A 17202-nucleotide genomic window follows, 5' to 3' on the forward strand; every position below is an offset into this window, starting at 1 on the left:
ACGCAAAAGCAGTTCAATAAATAAGCATAAACAAACTGCTTCTCATGAACAATGTTGGTGTAACTAAGAGATTCGACAGGGGATATATTTGATATACACAGATGTACAAATAAAAGACAAAATTATGTTGAGGTTACATTTTCCTGGTCTGTTTGATGCGAGGCGAACTCAGAGCAGAGCTCACACTGTCACTGATAACTTTGTCCCATTGGCTACTGCAAATGCCAATTAATCTGTGATATGCAGGGGTGCACATAACTTAGGTCTGGTACGCAGAAGAGCACCTGGACATGTGACTTGGTGCGCATGGCGCCCGTCCCGTTTTGTCAACGGGGGGGGGGGGGTTCAGCCCGGACAGTTTTGTCAACGGGGGGGGGGGGGGGGGGGGGGGGGGGGGCGAGAAAAAAAGGACGCTCTGCTTCTAAATTCCGCCGATTTTCGCCGATTTTTTTTCTCACGCTGTTAGATAAAGCCCTGGTGGGTGCCCTGTGCTGCTGCGCTGATTTTATCCGCCAGATTGGGACGTTCACGGCATATTTGGCAACATTACGGTGCGTTCATCATCGGTGACGAGTGCCTCTAACAGCCGCTGCTGGCTGCGTGCATGCAGCGAGGCAATGCGAGGCGATGCGAGGCGACGCGAGTCATATCTCTACCCCTGTGCCTAATGGCTGTACATGGGGCGACGGGTGCTTGTGATTGTGATAGTGATTGTGTGAGTGTGGCTTCAGGAAGTAAATTCCTAGCCTCGATCTCCAGGCTTTTATTTTTTAGTTTTGCTAAAAAATAAAAGCTTGGAAATTCCTGTCCCAGCTGTTGGTGCGCAAAAGCGCCTCGCGTCGCCTGATGTGGTGCGCATTTTTTATTTTGGGTGCGCATGCGCACCTGCGCACCAGTTATGTGCACCCCTGGTGATATGGCTCGCCCTGTTTTCAGAGAACACTGGACCCTCCAGAAAAACGTGGGCAAATATCCTTGATTATGCGGGCTAAAATCCTTGATTTTGCCATGACATATGCGGGGGTTTTATGTGAATTTATGCTGTGAAATTGCGGGAAGTTGCGAAATATGCGCAAAGTTGCGAAATATCCAGAAATATGTAAATAATTGCGAAATATGCGCAAAATATTATGCAATGTGATGTGCATATTATGCAATGCACCCTTTTTGCTAAAAAGTGACCCCCACATAATTATGCGCATAATCTCATATTATGTGATTATAATCGCGTTTTTCTGGCCATGCCATAGGCCCTTTAAGTGTGATTTATACTAAGTTGCATGACAATGTCACGTTGTGATCTTGTAGAGCTGCAATTTTCAGTGCATGACACCAGCATGCAACTATTAACAAAGTGTTAACAGGGAAAACAGGGAGATTTAATGTGTTTACATTAAATCAAGATCATTGTCTTATAATGTTATGTATGATAGGCGGTAACTCACCAAATACTTTGGCCTTGGCAAAGGGAGGGAAGAGCTCTGATTGGCTGCAGAGGTTCTTGTGCAGCTGCCAGAGGTTCTGATGGAGCTTCCGGAAATCACTGTACCTCTTCCATACCGTTATCTATCAAGACAGAATGGGGGAATAAAGATAAGGGAGGGAGGACGAAAAGAGAGAAGGCATTACCAACTGTATGAAAAATAATGTGACCCCCTCACAAAGGCTGGGCTCAACTCGTTTTGCAGTTTTCTGATCCGGTCTAGAGAGAATCAGCGAATATGGATATAGTCTGTGCTCCCAAAAATAATTCCCTTAGAAACCAGGCTCCATAGTGTTAGGGCCTACCCATAAACCTGTAAAATCGTGTGGATCCTGCAAGTTTCTATAAATACTTCTTGTCCATGTATTGTTCTAACTCATAGCGACTGGAGAGACTAGGCTACTTGATTTGGCATTCATGTAGTGGCAACCAACCGGACATGGGTATTAGTAGCAGAAATCTAGTAGGCGTGGCCTAGACCAGATCACACTAGTGATAAATAAACAGCTTTCAACTGTGTGGAAAGCCTGGTGACGCAAGATTACCTTCATTACCTACACGCTAAAGTAAATACTGGCAATGACATGACGTTTCAAACGTAGATTAATTCAACTTGAGGTCAAATCACTCCGACATGCTAAACTGCATTCACAGGAACCATCAAGTTGATCACTTGAAATTATCTTAGAAATATCTAAAACTAGCCTAACTCCCCAAAACACCTACACTGCTTGCCTTATGAGTAAAACTGCTGAAATAACAGCTCTAACCAACCAGCACTAGTTACTCATATACACACAGAACTAATCACACAGCCAAATACATAAATTAGTATATCATCCAAAAAGCAGAAAAGAGCACTTAACGAACCTGAAAGAACAAGTCCCTGGCTCCATTGATATCAATCAGAAGTAGGAGATAACATGGAGATAGGAGCCCGGCTCGGAAAGCTCTGGGCTACCGGAGTGAAAGAGACACGGCCGAGTACCACTCCCAAAGAGGAGCACCACTCAACAATGGGGATGTGTGTTTCCAGACGGCACTCTTTCACCCCGGTTTTCTCTCTGACACACACACACACACAGTAATTGAGATCATGCTTGTTGTATTACAGCTGGATTCAGGCCCTTTTGCTTTCCTCTGTGTGCCAAGTAGGGTTGCAATTTTTTGGGAATATTCAAAGGTGGAATTTTTCCATGGGAATTACAGAAATTAAATGAAAAGGTAGGCAGGAATCATGAGATGAACCTCAACACTGTGTGTCCATATTTGATCTATAAATACCATGAATTATGTAATTTATTATCAATGATGTCTCAACTAAACTTTAGAGCAATATTTAACGTGAGGCTACAATCTGCTAGTTAACTGAAATACATGTCATAAAATATATTCACTTCAGTAATAACTTTGGCTCAGACAGTTTAGTAGTGTGGGCTCAATAGCACTGCGTTAGTGGTGAGTGTGTACTGTGTACATGTGATGGAGGAGTGCTCTGCACACGTGATGGGAGAGAGCATTTAGCCTGAAGAGGGTTGTGTAATTCTATTGAATTCCTAGTGAATAGGATGGGATGCTGACAAATTATCTGTAAATTAAGCTAAGCAACAATATAAATAAGAAAAGATACGACCTTAAAATGGATAGTTCACCCCCAAAATGACTTTTTTTCCTATCGATTAGTCACCCCATGGAGACTTATTAAATCAGCTCTGTGGAGCAACATTTCTCAAATCATACTCAGCCTGTAGGAGCAGTGGGAGACAGGGAAGAATAAACCATACAACAACACCATGACAGTCACTATGGCAACTAAGAGACTCAATATCAATTGTTATACTTCGTTGTTTGACAGTGTCATGCGAAAGCAGCAAACTAACTACAAGCGATTTACAAGCTCGCCGTGACTCACAATGCGACGTATTGTGAGCTTGTAGATCTGCTATTTTTGCTACTTTTGAAAATGCTAATCTTTTTAATGTTTTAAACATTACGCCTATAATGATAAAGTATGCCCAAAATAGGGACGGACAACCATGATGAACGTTGTTGAGTCTATCTGTGGGTTTAAAAATATTTTACCAATGAAAAGTATTGACTAAATTCTAACTATCATTGGATCCACTGGAACTGAGGTAATTTTTTTCCCTGGTTCAGGACAAAGTTTCCACCCAACAGTGACGATATCATATAAAAATGTCAGTGTTTACGGGCTGCCTGAGCCAAAAATATAAACAAGTGTCTTTGAGTCAGAACAAGAAATGAGAAGCTTGGTCTTGTTCTGTTTATTGTCTCCGCCAAGGCCGAAAGGCATGGCGAGAGAGTATGTTTTACCCGTCCGTCCGTTTGTCCGTGTGTCCGTCCGTCCGTATGTCACCAGCTAATCTCCGGCACCGTTGGCCCGGTCGCTCCGAAACTGTGCACACACACTCCCTGGAACCTCTGCCCCAAATCTTTCACACGGGCCTGTTATAGCGCCACCAGGAGGACGATTTGTGCAAAACCCATTTTTAGCGGCGCTAGCCGCTCTATACCTTTAGGTATAGAGCGGGTCCTGCTCTATACCTGACTTTGTCCGTGTTCACCGTCAACGCTCTGATTGGTCAGACCCGTCAACGCTATGATTGTTCAGACCCGTCAACGCTCTGATTGGTCAGACCCGTCAACGCTCTGATTGGTCAGACCCGTCAACGCTCTGATTGGTCAGACCCGTCAACAAAGTGATTGGTCAAGCTTCACGTGACACATGACTATAAACACATTATAAACAAATATCGATGACAAAATGTATCAAAGGCGCCGCTACCTTCACACAGGGTGTGATTTTTTTTTTATATTACTCCTACTAATTTTATCCAAACGTCATGCAAATCGGTACACAGTATCTCTACAGTCATGTGATCAACAAGGATCTGTCCGATTTCCCATATTCCATCCTCATTGCCTAAGGTTGGCTTCCAAAGTTTGCAGTATTGGTCCGTTTTGAACAAAAAGCCTCAAAGTATGCATGCAGCTTGCGATTTCCGTGAAATTTCACACGCACATTCCCACTAGGCCGAGGGAGAAATGCCACCCTTTTCACATTGGCATTGGTTATAGCACCACCAGCAGGTCTAATTTAGCAAAACACCTTTTTGGAACAAAATGCCTCAAATCATGAATGCAGTGTCTGATTGCCCTGAAAGGCCTAAGAATAAATGGCACGGTTGGCACCCTTTTCACATTGGCCTATTATAGCGCCACCAGGAGGCCAGAATAACGTACCTGACCTGGCGGACACCTGTGCTCCGAGCACTTTTTCTAGCTCCAACCTGTTTTTGTATCAAACAACTGCTTATTTATTCATACCAGCTATATAACTACCTTGACAGAATGCCAAGTGCCACGGCATTCAAATGAATGCCCAACTAATTACTCACAGCTAAACCATGACGCTGAGTGTGAATGATCAAATTAGAGATTGTTTCTTCCAAGTCACTTGCACAGACTTTTCTGTAAGACAGGGTGGACAAGCCAGCTGGAGCCACACACTACTGGCTCAACCTGCCTGCCCATCAATGCATCAGACTCCATTAAGCCAGATTTACACTTCAAATTGTGTCTCAAAACAAGCGCACAAGGTCTTAATGCGAAAGTATTTTCTTCAGTTTGGGATTCTTCATTTACTGACTGTGAAGGAATGCGACAAAATAAACTCCATGCACTCCATTCTCCATGAATGCGAGGAAGTAATGTATAGAAAAAAAGTCAGTTTGGAGTATTTAATAATCATTCTTCCTCATAATTGGGATGAGAGAAAGAAAATAATGTTACCTCTTGGACATCCTCTGGACTCTTCCTGGAGATTATCTGTGGAGAAATGACATAAGACAGCTCAATACTAGTACAGAAGCAAGCTAGACACCATGGGCAGGTCTCATGGTTGTAAAAAATGTTTTTTTTTGTACAGCACCATTCCAGAACCAAGGACCCTTATTAAAACCGGGAAAGCATCTGTCATTTTCCATTTTTGCATTGGCTATTGAAAAATATCAGATATACAAGCTCACAGCGCGTCTATATCTGACATTTTTGAACATTTTTGAAAAATCTTGAAAGTGTGAGAACTTCTGATTTAGAAGGCATTTGAAGAATCGGCCTCAGGTCTAAATAGGTTAACAAAACAAAACAAGCTATGCCAGTTTTACTATGCTGGTTTTGCTGTAGGGCGAATTGGCTGTGACTGTCCCCGACTCCCCAACAAGTGTGTGCATGGACACCATTCTGGGTCTCACAAAGTGGCCATTATAAAAGCGAGAGATGGGAATAACAGTGTAATAATGAGACATCACATCATCACCATCCATCACGCATAACAAATAGGATGCTAGACAGACAGGCAGAAATAAATTAAACTCAATAGACCAAAGAGACATGGACCAGAACATTATTTTTAGTTCATACTGTATCTTTTAAAACTAAGTTGTGTTGCCTCAAATTAAGGTTATTTTGTAGTGTGATTTGAAAGAGAATGGAGATTATCAGTGCAAAAGAAAGTTCAAGTTCAATGATCAGAGTTGTGTCAAAGAACCTTGGAGCCCATTATGTTGTGTGTGATTGTGAGAGAGAGAGAGAGAGAGAGAGAGAGAGAGAGAGAGAGAGAGAGATTTTAATTGATCTCAGAGTGGACCTATATACTGTGTAGGCTCCAGAACAAGTTGGACAGTTTAGTTTAGTTATTTTTGCTACATCCATGTTTATCTCATATATAATTGACATGATGACACACTGGCTGGCCGTGCGGCGTTAGCTTTAAATGTGCGTTTATTGTTCTACTTGGCTGTAGTGACAGCTTTCTGTGTCATGTAAGGTAACGGTGCTAGCGGTACGTTAGCACATAGCCACATAGTTAGCGCCATATCGGCAAAGATTCCTTCTGAAATTGAATATCCGTTTGAACTGCGAGCGGTGGGGTTAGTCCACTGGGGTTAGTAACAAGAGGGTCGTCTACTTGGGGTCTCCCATTTCTTAGCGTTCTACCCAGCTAACTATCATGCTAACCAGTGTGGCCAGGTTGTGTGAGAGATATAAGCAACCAGGTCTAGGAAAACAAGCCCAAAAGAAGTGACTATGAGCACTTTAAACCTATATATTATACTACTCAACTACTGTACATCAGCAATTTGAAAATATCCGATCTTCAAGCTTGTAAATCTGCTATTTTAAAAGAATCTTGAAATGAAATGTGGAATGTTTATTGAAACATTCTAACACCACAGATGCTCCCTGGGCACAAATTAACATTTCCATGAAAAGACCACTTGTTTAAATAACAATTAAAAGATGTGGAAGCAAAAGCCTAAATATGGAAGTACACTACACTTTAGAAACCAGCTGAAAACACCACAAGCCGCAACCACAATTTTTACAAGCAACTTTGCAGAAAAATATGCCCAAAGTCGCTTATAATAAGCGGACATGGCAACACTGATTAGCAGCTAGTGTTGTTAGCTCAGCTGTCAAGATGCTGCTCAGTGTTCATCCTCTCTCCGTTTAGAATCTTACCCTTGCGGTGACTTTATACACAGTGTAACCTTTCTGGTGCTTCGTCGGGTCCGTGACAGTATAAAACCGAGCCAGTTCTCCTCGTTCCCGCTGCGATATCATTCTTCTGATTGTGACAACATCTCCAAAACACTACCTAGCCAGCTAGCCTCCTTCACACATTCATTCACCCTGATAGACCAGCAGTTCTGTTGTTGACAGGGACACGCAATGCAAGCAAATAGTGAGACAGCGCCCCCTTGAGGAAACCAGGGTACTGTGTGTTTTGAAATAGGCTGCTACGTTTGATATTTGGGTTTGTGGAGTAAAAGTACAATATTTGCCTCTGAGATGTAGTGAAGTAGAAGTAAAAGTACTGAAAATTGGAAATACTCAGTAAAGTCAAAAAAATACCTCAAAATTGTACTCAAGTACAGTACTTGAGTAAATGTACTTAGTTACTTTACACCACTGGGTTTATTTAAAACTGTATTTATTATAAAACAATAAACAAGAGCATGTAAATATAAGGGTAATTCGATTAGGTCCAGGCTAATATCCTCAAGGATCCTGTGCATAAATCAAAAATATCTCAGTTCAAATCAATTGATAAATGTGAAAGAAAAACATGACACCCACCTGAATTTAGAGAAGTAACGTTTTTCTTGAATTGTGGTGATTTTTTAAAACTGGCAACAAAGTATTCTATCTATCTATCTATCTATCTATCTATCTAATGTTTTTCTTATAATTAAGATCCAGTCTCATTTGGTGTGTTTAAGGCATTTTTGGTTGTGCCTTCTGTTTTCAAGCTGACAAACAGAATTAGTTGCCCTTCACAGTGCTGCAGTCCACAGCAGCAATAGTATTAATCCTCCAGCTGAAGCCATGACCCAGGAAGTGCTGAGTCCTCTAGGTGCGAGGCTGTTTAGAGAAGTGTCAGGGGCGTTGCGACAACTGACCGAAGGTGTTTTCATCATATTTCTCACGATGCCAGTGGTGTACACTGCGCTGTTACTCTGTGAAAAGGAAGAAGGAACAAGCTTTGAAGTGTTTGTAATACTACTACGACAGAAAACATTTATCAACAGTACCAAAAGAAAAACAATGCGTGACACTGACACATGAGGATATGATCAAGAGTATTTGATCAAATCAATATCAGATCAGATTTGTCAAAAGGTCTTCCTGTGAAATTATACACATTTACAAGAGAATATGTTATAAATGGCTTTCCTTCACATAATGTTGTGGATTATCCAATATATGCAGCAAGGAAAGGAGACCATCTTTCACACCAATTTTGCTGTGTAGACACTTACATCATCGGAAGCCACCTGTGTTTGCGGTATAATCTTGAGTAATTCCTCGTATGTAGAAATAGCATCCAGGTCCAAAGATGTGGATCTGTGATGTGACACAATTAGAGAGAATATGTTTTTCAACTTTCAACTTTTCTCAATACATAATTAAAAAGGCTGTATCCTAGCATCTGTAAGATCTGTGCAGTACTTCTATAATGTGGTACTTATATAAGATCTATACAGTACTAGATATGCAGTTTTTCTGTAAGATATAAGATCCAGTTAGTGAGTTGTGGAGTGTAGCTTCTTACTGGTTATTTTTCTCCAACATGGCAGTCAGGTTTTCCATGTTCGGATGACTCACGCAGGCATTGACATCAATTGCAGGGTAGTAATATAAAAAGGCAAGACACATTTCATCTGTGGTTGCAAAACCCATCTGTAAGAGAGGACGGGCCATTGAATAATACTTATTAATGTAGTGTACTAGCATTTTTCTTAATTTATTTTCTTTGTTTATGTATATCTTTATGGCTGCTACTTTGCTCCCCAATTTAGTTGTGGCCAATTCCCCCACGTGTGTGTATTGTCAACGACAGAGAGTGCCCTCCCTGCCAGCTGCCCACTCACGAACATGACCAATTGTGTTTGTTGGGCACCCGGACAAGTCGGACTATGGTGCCCGGATAAGTTGGACGTGCAGTGGAGGAATTGAACTCCAATCTCCGGTGGCTGGCAGGTTCCCCCCTGTGCCACCCAGACTCCATTGGAAAGAATAGTTTTAAAGTTATCCCGCAACCATTATGAATGGAGCTTTGATGTCAGAGAACTTCATAGCCTTAGTATGACAAACATGTTTTTCATGAAACCTTCTGGTGATGAGATATAACACAAACACAACTAATACTTTTTTTCCACGTTTAAAGTAGGACTAACTGGGACAACTTTCAGTTTTCCCTGATATCTCTGTTGAATTTAATGTCCATTTTCAGTAAATATACATTCCATTGTGTAGGTCATTGTTTCACATATTATTCACCAACCTTAGTGAATTCTGTGCGATTGATAGTGCTGTACGTGCACTCCACTACAATTTCATCCCCCTGAAGGAGAAAAGTGTTGTTAGACTGTTTTATCTTATATTGATAGACGCTATTTCTTTTTTTCACATTGCCTTAATCAATGGAGGCTCTTACTGGCTTGATTGTCTTGATGTTGCCCACATTGGTCACCTGCTGCATCTCAAAGTTGTAGTTCTCATCCACGGACAAGAAGTCAACCTGGTTTCCATTCCTGAAAGGTAAAAACGTGTCAATGCCATATCACACATACAGTACAGTATGAGTCAACCATCTGTCAAACTCAGTTTATTGAAGGGCAAATAATCTATAGAGTCCACCTGAAGATACCAACTCTGATCTTCCGCCCAGCCAAGTGTGTGTGTAACACCAATGAAAATACATGAAGGTCAGACACAGGGCCATCCACAAGCTGGGGATAGAAAGCCGATTTTAGGGCATATCAGTGGTCATAATGGGGACGTTATAATATATAATATACTGTACATATAATATATGCCCCCAACCAAGACCCTCCGCCCATTTTGTTTTAGCCAAATCACACTGTCTGCCCTGTATGAAAAAAAGGGGCAGACGTTTGGGGGGTCACACAATTGCCAGAATCAGACTTCAATGTTACTCTGTGGAAAGTAGGCTTACCGTATGTATATTGATAACAAAGTTTTGACATGGTAGGTGTAGTCTAGATGTGAAATGAATGAAGATAGAGCAACTGTATTGCATATTTCTCTCCTAAAATGTATCCACAAGTTTCCTAGGGCAGTGGTTCTCAAACTTTTTCATGTCAAGGACCCCCAAATGGACACTTATTAGCCCGCGGACCCCCATTTGAAAAGATACATTTTAAGGACCCCCAGTTTGACATGCATTAGGGCTACGGACCCCCATTTAATGGCATTTCTATCTCTGGGACCCCAATTCATGTTGTAAAATCAATGTTATCTTAACTCTGAGTGTACAAATGGAACCAAATGGACCGTTAGGGTCCATTTGGTTCCATTTGTACACTCAGAGTTACAGACCCATAAGGGTCCATTTGGTTCCTATCCATCATTTAGCTGGGGACCCTCTGGAACCCCCTCAAGTACCCCTGGGGGTCCCCGGACCCCACTTTGAGAACCAATGTCCTAGGGAATTATGGGCATCACTTCCTGTCGATTTGATCCCTGATACCTGACCAAATCGACAGGAAGTGATGCCCATAATTCCCTAGGAAACTTGTGGATAGATGATTGGCTGGCAGAGATGAACATCAATTGTTCATCAAATCAATCCTCCCCTTCCTGTCACCTGGCTTTGAGTCACCTGGGGCTCATGCAGCTGGAACACCACTCGCTTATTAATGGCGATATATTAATATTAAAAAAATATATACAAATAACCATTAAAACCACAAATAACCATTAATACCATTGCCACACTACTGCAACGCCATAGTGAATAATTGCATACCTTAGAAAAGAGAGAGGTATTACATGTGCCATAAGTGTGGAAATTGGCTGCACTTGGAGGGATTTTGTAGCCCAGCATTGGATTAACAGACAACCCTGTCATCATTATGCCTATATCATGTGGTCTGAGATGGTCTGTATAGTACAGTCTCATCCCTGAGCTGTCCTTCCGACCTGCACAAAGGAGATCAGAGAGATTAAAGTCATAGTATGTAACTTTGGCCTGTTTACCTAGCAAAACTATACCTTTTTTTTTTACCCATCATTTCCCTCTATACCAGCAGTTATCATTCACTGCCCGAGGGTGTGTTCAAAGGGATTCTATTTATTCTATTCTACTTTATAGACATTGTTTGAAGTAGATAACTTCAAAGACTAAGGTTTCAAGAGAACTTTGTTGTTGTAAAAACTCAATGATGTACCTGCTTCACTGGTTGGATTAGTGTAGTGGATTTCCAGTCTGTAAAACATATTACTGTCCTCACCTCCGATAGGAAGCCCAGCATTTTCTGGAAGCTCATAAACCTGGGGTGGTGAAGTTTTTTCATTTTTTTCAATTCTCAATTGTATTTTTTCCTTTGCTTATAAAATGTAAATTTGTTATTATTGTTACTACTATTTATGCCAAATAAAGACTCATACTGTATAGAATGCATTTACAACTAATGTGTATACAGTAAATGAGGGTCTGGATTGGAGACAACCTGAGACAACATTGTTTTAGACAAGATATTAGCTTACATACTGAATGGTCAGAAAGAGCCTAGTGACAATGAACTGAAAAGGTGCTTGTGTGTACAATATAATTATGTACGATTGTCTTGCACTCACCCCTCCACCCACACCCCAAGCAGCCGTCACTCTGTAGCACATGTCCCCTTTGTTACCAGTGTAGCATGGCCCATTATAAGTTTCAGTCACAGAAGCAGGGCAGCTATATAGAAGCATGTGGTGAACATTGTCCAGGTTCTCAATAGCTGGTTCAATCTGCACACAAGTGGGAGGAGAGAGGGATTTGGAGAGGATGAAAGAAGGACAACAGAAGAAAGAGGGATAAAGAAATAGGCCGTACTGTATTACCAATACATTATTCAAGCCCCAACCAAACCTATTGTGACAGACAATGAACTTGGCTTTGCCAATGACCTAAATACTTTCTATGCCAGATTCGAATCATTGGGCGATTCCTCTAAGTGCACTGAAATACTTAAGGCTGTAACACCTGCCCCCTCAGACAGAATTATCATCACTGAAGAGGATGTCAGGAAAGTGTTTCGGTGTACTAACACAAGGAAAGCTAATGGGCCGGACGAGTGCAGTGCTTTTCTCCTCAAAAACTTTGCATCCGAGTTGGCTCCTGTGTGGCAACCAATATTTCAAACCTCTGTAGACACACATATAATTCCTCTGTGTTGGAAAACCTCACACATAAAACCATTACCCAAAATCCAATGTCCAAAAGAACATAAGGATTATAGACCCATAGCTCTTACTTCAGTGACCATGAAATCACTGGAAAGAATACTGTTGCAACATCTTGTGAGTATAACTAAAGACAAATTTGACCCCTGTCAGTTTGCTTATAAGAAAGGTTGCGGTACAGAGGATGCGGTTGTCACACTGGTCCACTTCATTACAAAACACCTAGATAAGTCTAATAAGAATCATGCAAGGGTGCTGTTCTTAGACTTCTCTTCAGCCTTCAATACAATACAGTCTGATATTCTGGTGTCAAAGATGGTACAGTTGGAACTGAATCCATACTTAATTCACTGGTATGCTTCCTTCCTTACTAACAGAGTACAGAGGGTGAAAGTGAACAAAACCCTCTCCTCAGCATTAACCACTAATGTTGGTGCTCCCCAGGGTTGTGTAAGCTCAGCTGTATTGTTCACCCTTTATACTGACAGCTGTAGTACTGAGAAATGTCTGTCTGAATGTCGCACTGACAAGCCAGACCAATACATTCTAAAGTACTCTGATGATACAGTTTTGATTTCTCTTTTGGATAGTTCCAGTGATCCTGGACTGCACCAACACAGAGTAAATAAGGTGGTGGAATGGAGTGATAACAACGCTCTTATCATTAACACAAAAAAGACAGAAGAGATTGTTTTTGGTGCCCCACTAGAGATACACAGATCCCCTATTACTATTCATAGTGAACAGATCAACCAGGTATGTTCGTATACATACCTAGGAGTAGTAATAGACCACCTTTTGTCATGGAAAGACCAGATTGAATCAGTGGGTAAGAAGACAAAACAAAGAGTCTATTTCCTTCGCCGTCTGAGATCTTTTGGTGCTAGTAGACAGATTCTTCTTTTGTTTTTCACTTCTGTTATTATGAGTGTCCTGCAGTACTGTAGTACCACCTGGTATGGATGTCTGTCTGTAGCTTTAAAGTCACAACTGCTGCAACAAGTGAACATTTGTTCAAAGATTGTTGGACAACCACTTCAGAGGCTCTATACATCTACGTATGATAACAGTATGATAAGGTTGGCAAGGAATATCACTTCAAACACTAGCCATGCTTTGTATGGAGAATATAGGTTGCTGCCTTCAGGAAGGAGATACAGTGTTCCTACATACAATAAGGTCAAACTGAAGAGGTCCTTTGTCCATCAGACGACATTGAGGCTTAATCAGGAGTTATAAGCCAGGCAGGGGTAGGCTGAGTGGTGGACATTGCTCTTGTCTTTGCATGTCTTTATGTATGTATTTGTATTTTGTTGTTTTCTTGTGTCATGTCAAATGTGTGTACTGTTATATGTTGCATACATGGCTGTTTCTGGGTCGCAAGACAAATTTCAGTGCAAACTGACAATAAAGTATTATCGTATTATCGTATCGTAATCCTGCTCAACAGTACAAATGTAGTAAAAGAAAGTCTGAAAGAAAATGTAGTAAAACTAATAGCATTTTCATTGTCTTTATCTTATGTTTTATTCATATCGTATTTGCCAGAAGTTTAAAGTACCATTAGAACAGTCCTTTTACAGTAGTAATACTATGTGAAATAAGACATTTAAGTAATATATGCTGAATATTTTATGATTACAAGTACACAGACCATTTTATCATTGATATTTCTAAGACATGGAAACCAGTTACATATTGTTTGTTTACGTCACAGGCGATGATGAAAGATATGAAAAGATAACTGAGTATTGGAGATATAATATTGATATAAGAAGATATTAAGATGAGATCCTCACCAGATAGATATGATGCTTCCTGTTGAGCCTTGGTAACCTCATCACCTTGCAATGGTAATAGGTATGTATAGGAGGAATAGTGATCTGTAATAAAATCATACACTATACTATTATTTCACAACAGTGGCTACCTTATGTTTAGATGAAACCTCAGACTTACTCAAATAAGCTCAACATAAATACTGATTTCACACCTTCATCTAATGTAACATCACCATAAAACTTGCCAGTGGTAACATTTTCCTTTTAAGAAGATGGTCTATTGTCCCCAGGCAGCAAGCATGGGCAATCAACACCAGGCAACAAAACGAGCTATAGTATATGGTCAAACATATACTCAAATACTTATTATCCTGATGTTAAACTGGAAAACATGACACATCGGTTATTTACGTCATATAATTAAGTACAAATGAGCCTGTAACTCCTGTGATCGTTCTTACATTGTCCATTCTGAAGTCCATGTAGTCCGTGCGTGGCAGGCTGGCCCTGGGCATGTACCTAAGCAGGTTGACTTCTTTAGTGCCTCTAAGGGTTCCATGGTACTGGATGCCATCAGTGGTTCCATAGGCATAGATCAGCTTGACAGGGCTGGCCTATAAAACATAATAAAGGACTAACTAGTCTATTTTTCTTCCTGTTGAGTAGACATTGACACAACAGCAACAACAACAACAACAGCATAGAAGCAATAATATAAAGAAAACTTTGGAAATAGCTTTGTAGACATGTTAGCAGTGTTCTTTGTTTTTTTTTTACTTTTACCTCTGTGACACGCTGTTTCCACATACGTTTCCTAATGATAACCGGAAAACTAATTTAACTTAATAATATAGCCTACATTTGTATTGTGTATCATTCAGTATGTTTGTAAAAGCTAGAAAAGATGGATGCATAGGCTACAACATGACTTCTGAATAATAAGCAGAATTCACTTATTGCTTAACTAAAGTCAAACATAAACTAATTATCATCAGACATAATTCCAGAACTCACAACGTACTGCATATTGTATTACAGAAGTACAGTAGAGATGTCATGGAATGTTCTAGAGCTAAAACAATAGTTTAAGCCTCTACAACACACCCACTAATAACAATACAAGAAGGTAACACAAGCTTTCCACTGACACTGTAAAAATACAATAGTGTAGGTAATCAAGATAAAAGCGTGTGTGTGTGTGTGTGTGTGTGTGTGTGTGTGAGTGTGTGTGTGTGTGTGTGTGTGTGTGTGTGTGTGTGTGTGTGTGTGTGTGTGTGTGTGTGTGTGTGTGTGTGTGTGTGTGCGTGTGCGTGTGCGCGTGCGCGTGTGTGTGTGAGTGAGTGAGTGAGTGCGGCACAGGTAATTTAACATCTTACGGTGATGTGGAAGTCCTCCCCGTCACAAGATTGAATGGACCTCTGAAAGGTCATGATTGTGTGACCGTCATCCTCTGTCAGAGAAAGGAGAGTGTAGCTCTGCTGCTTGTCCACCAGTGGGAGGGAATGGCCTGTGGCATGACGATCCTAATGGACAAGAATTGAAGAGGAATCGGTTTACTAGACAATATATGTCCACATACAGTACAAAGAATTTCTGAGAACATTAAGCTTGAACAGTTACAGGGTTGCATTCAACTTGTTTTCAGTGTTGAATGCAACAAGGTAATCCCTTTAGATTAGACTGGGACACATTTTCCCAGACAGTGTTAATCCCTGAGCCTATAGCTATTCATCAACAGTTCCAGCAGGTAAGATTTAGTGATGACTTACTGAAAAGTATTTGCCATCGGGACCGATTCCTCCAATGACAATGTCTGACCCTGACATGCCTCCATTTGGACTGAAGCCGAAGCCCACCCAGCCTGTTGTCCTGATGCTCAGTCTGAAGGTGATGATTCCCTGGACATCATTAAAGCCCCACTGTAGGGTGACCAGTTGTTGTTGGTCTAGGTGCTCCGTGAAGGGCATTTGAGGGTCCTCGTGTCCTCCTGTTCCCGCAGGTAATGCCAGCAACAGTGTGATGAAAGGAAACAGAGGATTCATATTGCCGCTGCATCTACAAGTCCTCAGACTGTCACTGAGTGCACAGTCCACAAAACACACACAGAGTGCACCTCTAATGTAACTTGAGTCTGAACAGGGGAGGAGGAGGGGTCTTGTTACACCAACTACCAACCATTGCAAGGTGATGAAAATCTCTTGTTAGAATAAGTGTTAAATAGCATCACTCTCTATAGCACATCATTGCTAAAGAGTGTTTAGGGGTCCCAAACACTAAATAAATGTTCTTTATGTGTTTAAAATGTATAAAATCTAAGATGCTGATAAATGATCTTTGAGGTTCTCTCTCCCGACTGGATAAAACTGAAAGTGACATATTTTCTGTTTACCAAAGAGCTGGACGGATAAGACCACTGTTGCTGAACAAACACTGCATCAAATTGATGACTTTTGGAATATAAGCTTTACTTTTTTATATTTTTACAAAAACATCACTCTTCAATTTCACTCACTTTATGTTCTCTGGTCATGAAGTGCTTTGAGAGGCTTGTAAAGGAGCACATAGTGCTCTTCTCTCTCCCCGGCACCGTGGACCCACTGCAGTTTTCCTATAGAAAGAAAACAACAAATAAGGGAACTATGTTATTTTGTTATTTATTGATTACAGCTATGCATTTAAAACCTAGTCCCCCACCAGGTTGACTAGCAAGCTGGCAGACCTGGGACTGAACCTGCAGTGTGCGACTGGGTACTGGACTTCCTAACTAGCAAAGCACAAGTGGCCAGGGTGGCCAGTCACACTGCTACCACCCTCACCCTATAAACACTGGTTCCCCCCATGGTTGCGTACAGAGTCCTCTGCTGGTCAGGAACAGCTCAAACACCATTAAGTTTGCTGATGACACAGTGGTGGTGGACCCAATCTCAAATGACGATGAGATGACCTACTGTATCTGGAGGAGATGGCAGGCCAGTCACAGTGGCGCCAGGTGCCTGGTCCCTCTTCGTGCCAACCCCCACCTCTCCTTTCTCTGTAAATATATCTTTTCTAGATGTATTCCAATATGTATTGTATTGTATTGTATGTATTATATGTATTATATGTATTACTGATGAATTTATACAATGGACCACAATGGAAACAAGCCACCTGGGGCTT

At 41.1% G+C, this 17202-nt stretch overlaps 2 protein-coding genes across 2 annotated transcripts in view; both read right to left on the reverse strand.

Moving 5' to 3' along the window:
- The window catches only part of rps6kc1 (ribosomal protein S6 kinase polypeptide 1), a 32860-nt gene extending 25668 nt beyond the window's left edge, over nucleotides 1–7192 (reverse strand). Inside the window, exons 1-3 of the mRNA XM_084081911.1 lie at nucleotides 7028–7192; nucleotides 5297–5332; nucleotides 1446–1566 (exon numbers count right to left, since the gene is read on the reverse strand). Of these exons, the coding sequence (XP_083938037.1) occupies nucleotides 1446–1566; nucleotides 5297–5332; nucleotides 7028–7129 (259 nt within the window). The 5' untranslated portion in view covers nucleotides 7130–7192. The remainder of the gene's footprint in view (nucleotides 1–1445; nucleotides 1567–5296; nucleotides 5333–7027) is intronic.
- Nucleotides 7193–7651: 459 nt separating this feature from the next.
- On the reverse strand, nucleotides 7652–16085 carry moxd1l (monooxygenase, DBH-like 1, like; the record flags this gene model as incomplete). Its single annotated transcript, XM_084082126.1, has 13 exons — nucleotides 7652–8025; nucleotides 8329–8413; nucleotides 8622–8749; nucleotides 9354–9413; nucleotides 9507–9603; nucleotides 9710–9801; nucleotides 10842–11014; nucleotides 11263–11365; nucleotides 11672–11827; nucleotides 14062–14145; nucleotides 14505–14657; nucleotides 15420–15566; nucleotides 15813–16085. 13 exons carry the CDS (start codon nucleotides 16083–16085, stop codon nucleotides 7843–7845), a joined length of 1734 nt encoding a protein of 577 aa, XP_083938252.1. The 3' UTR covers nucleotides 7652–7842.
- Nucleotides 16086–17202: the final 1117 nt, after the last annotated feature.

Source organism: Gymnoscopelus microlampas, assembly GCF_963454915.1.
Source record: "Gymnoscopelus microlampas genome assembly, chromosome: 16".
Classification (NCBI taxonomy): domain Eukaryota; kingdom Metazoa; phylum Chordata; class Actinopteri; order Myctophiformes; family Myctophidae; genus Gymnoscopelus; species Gymnoscopelus microlampas.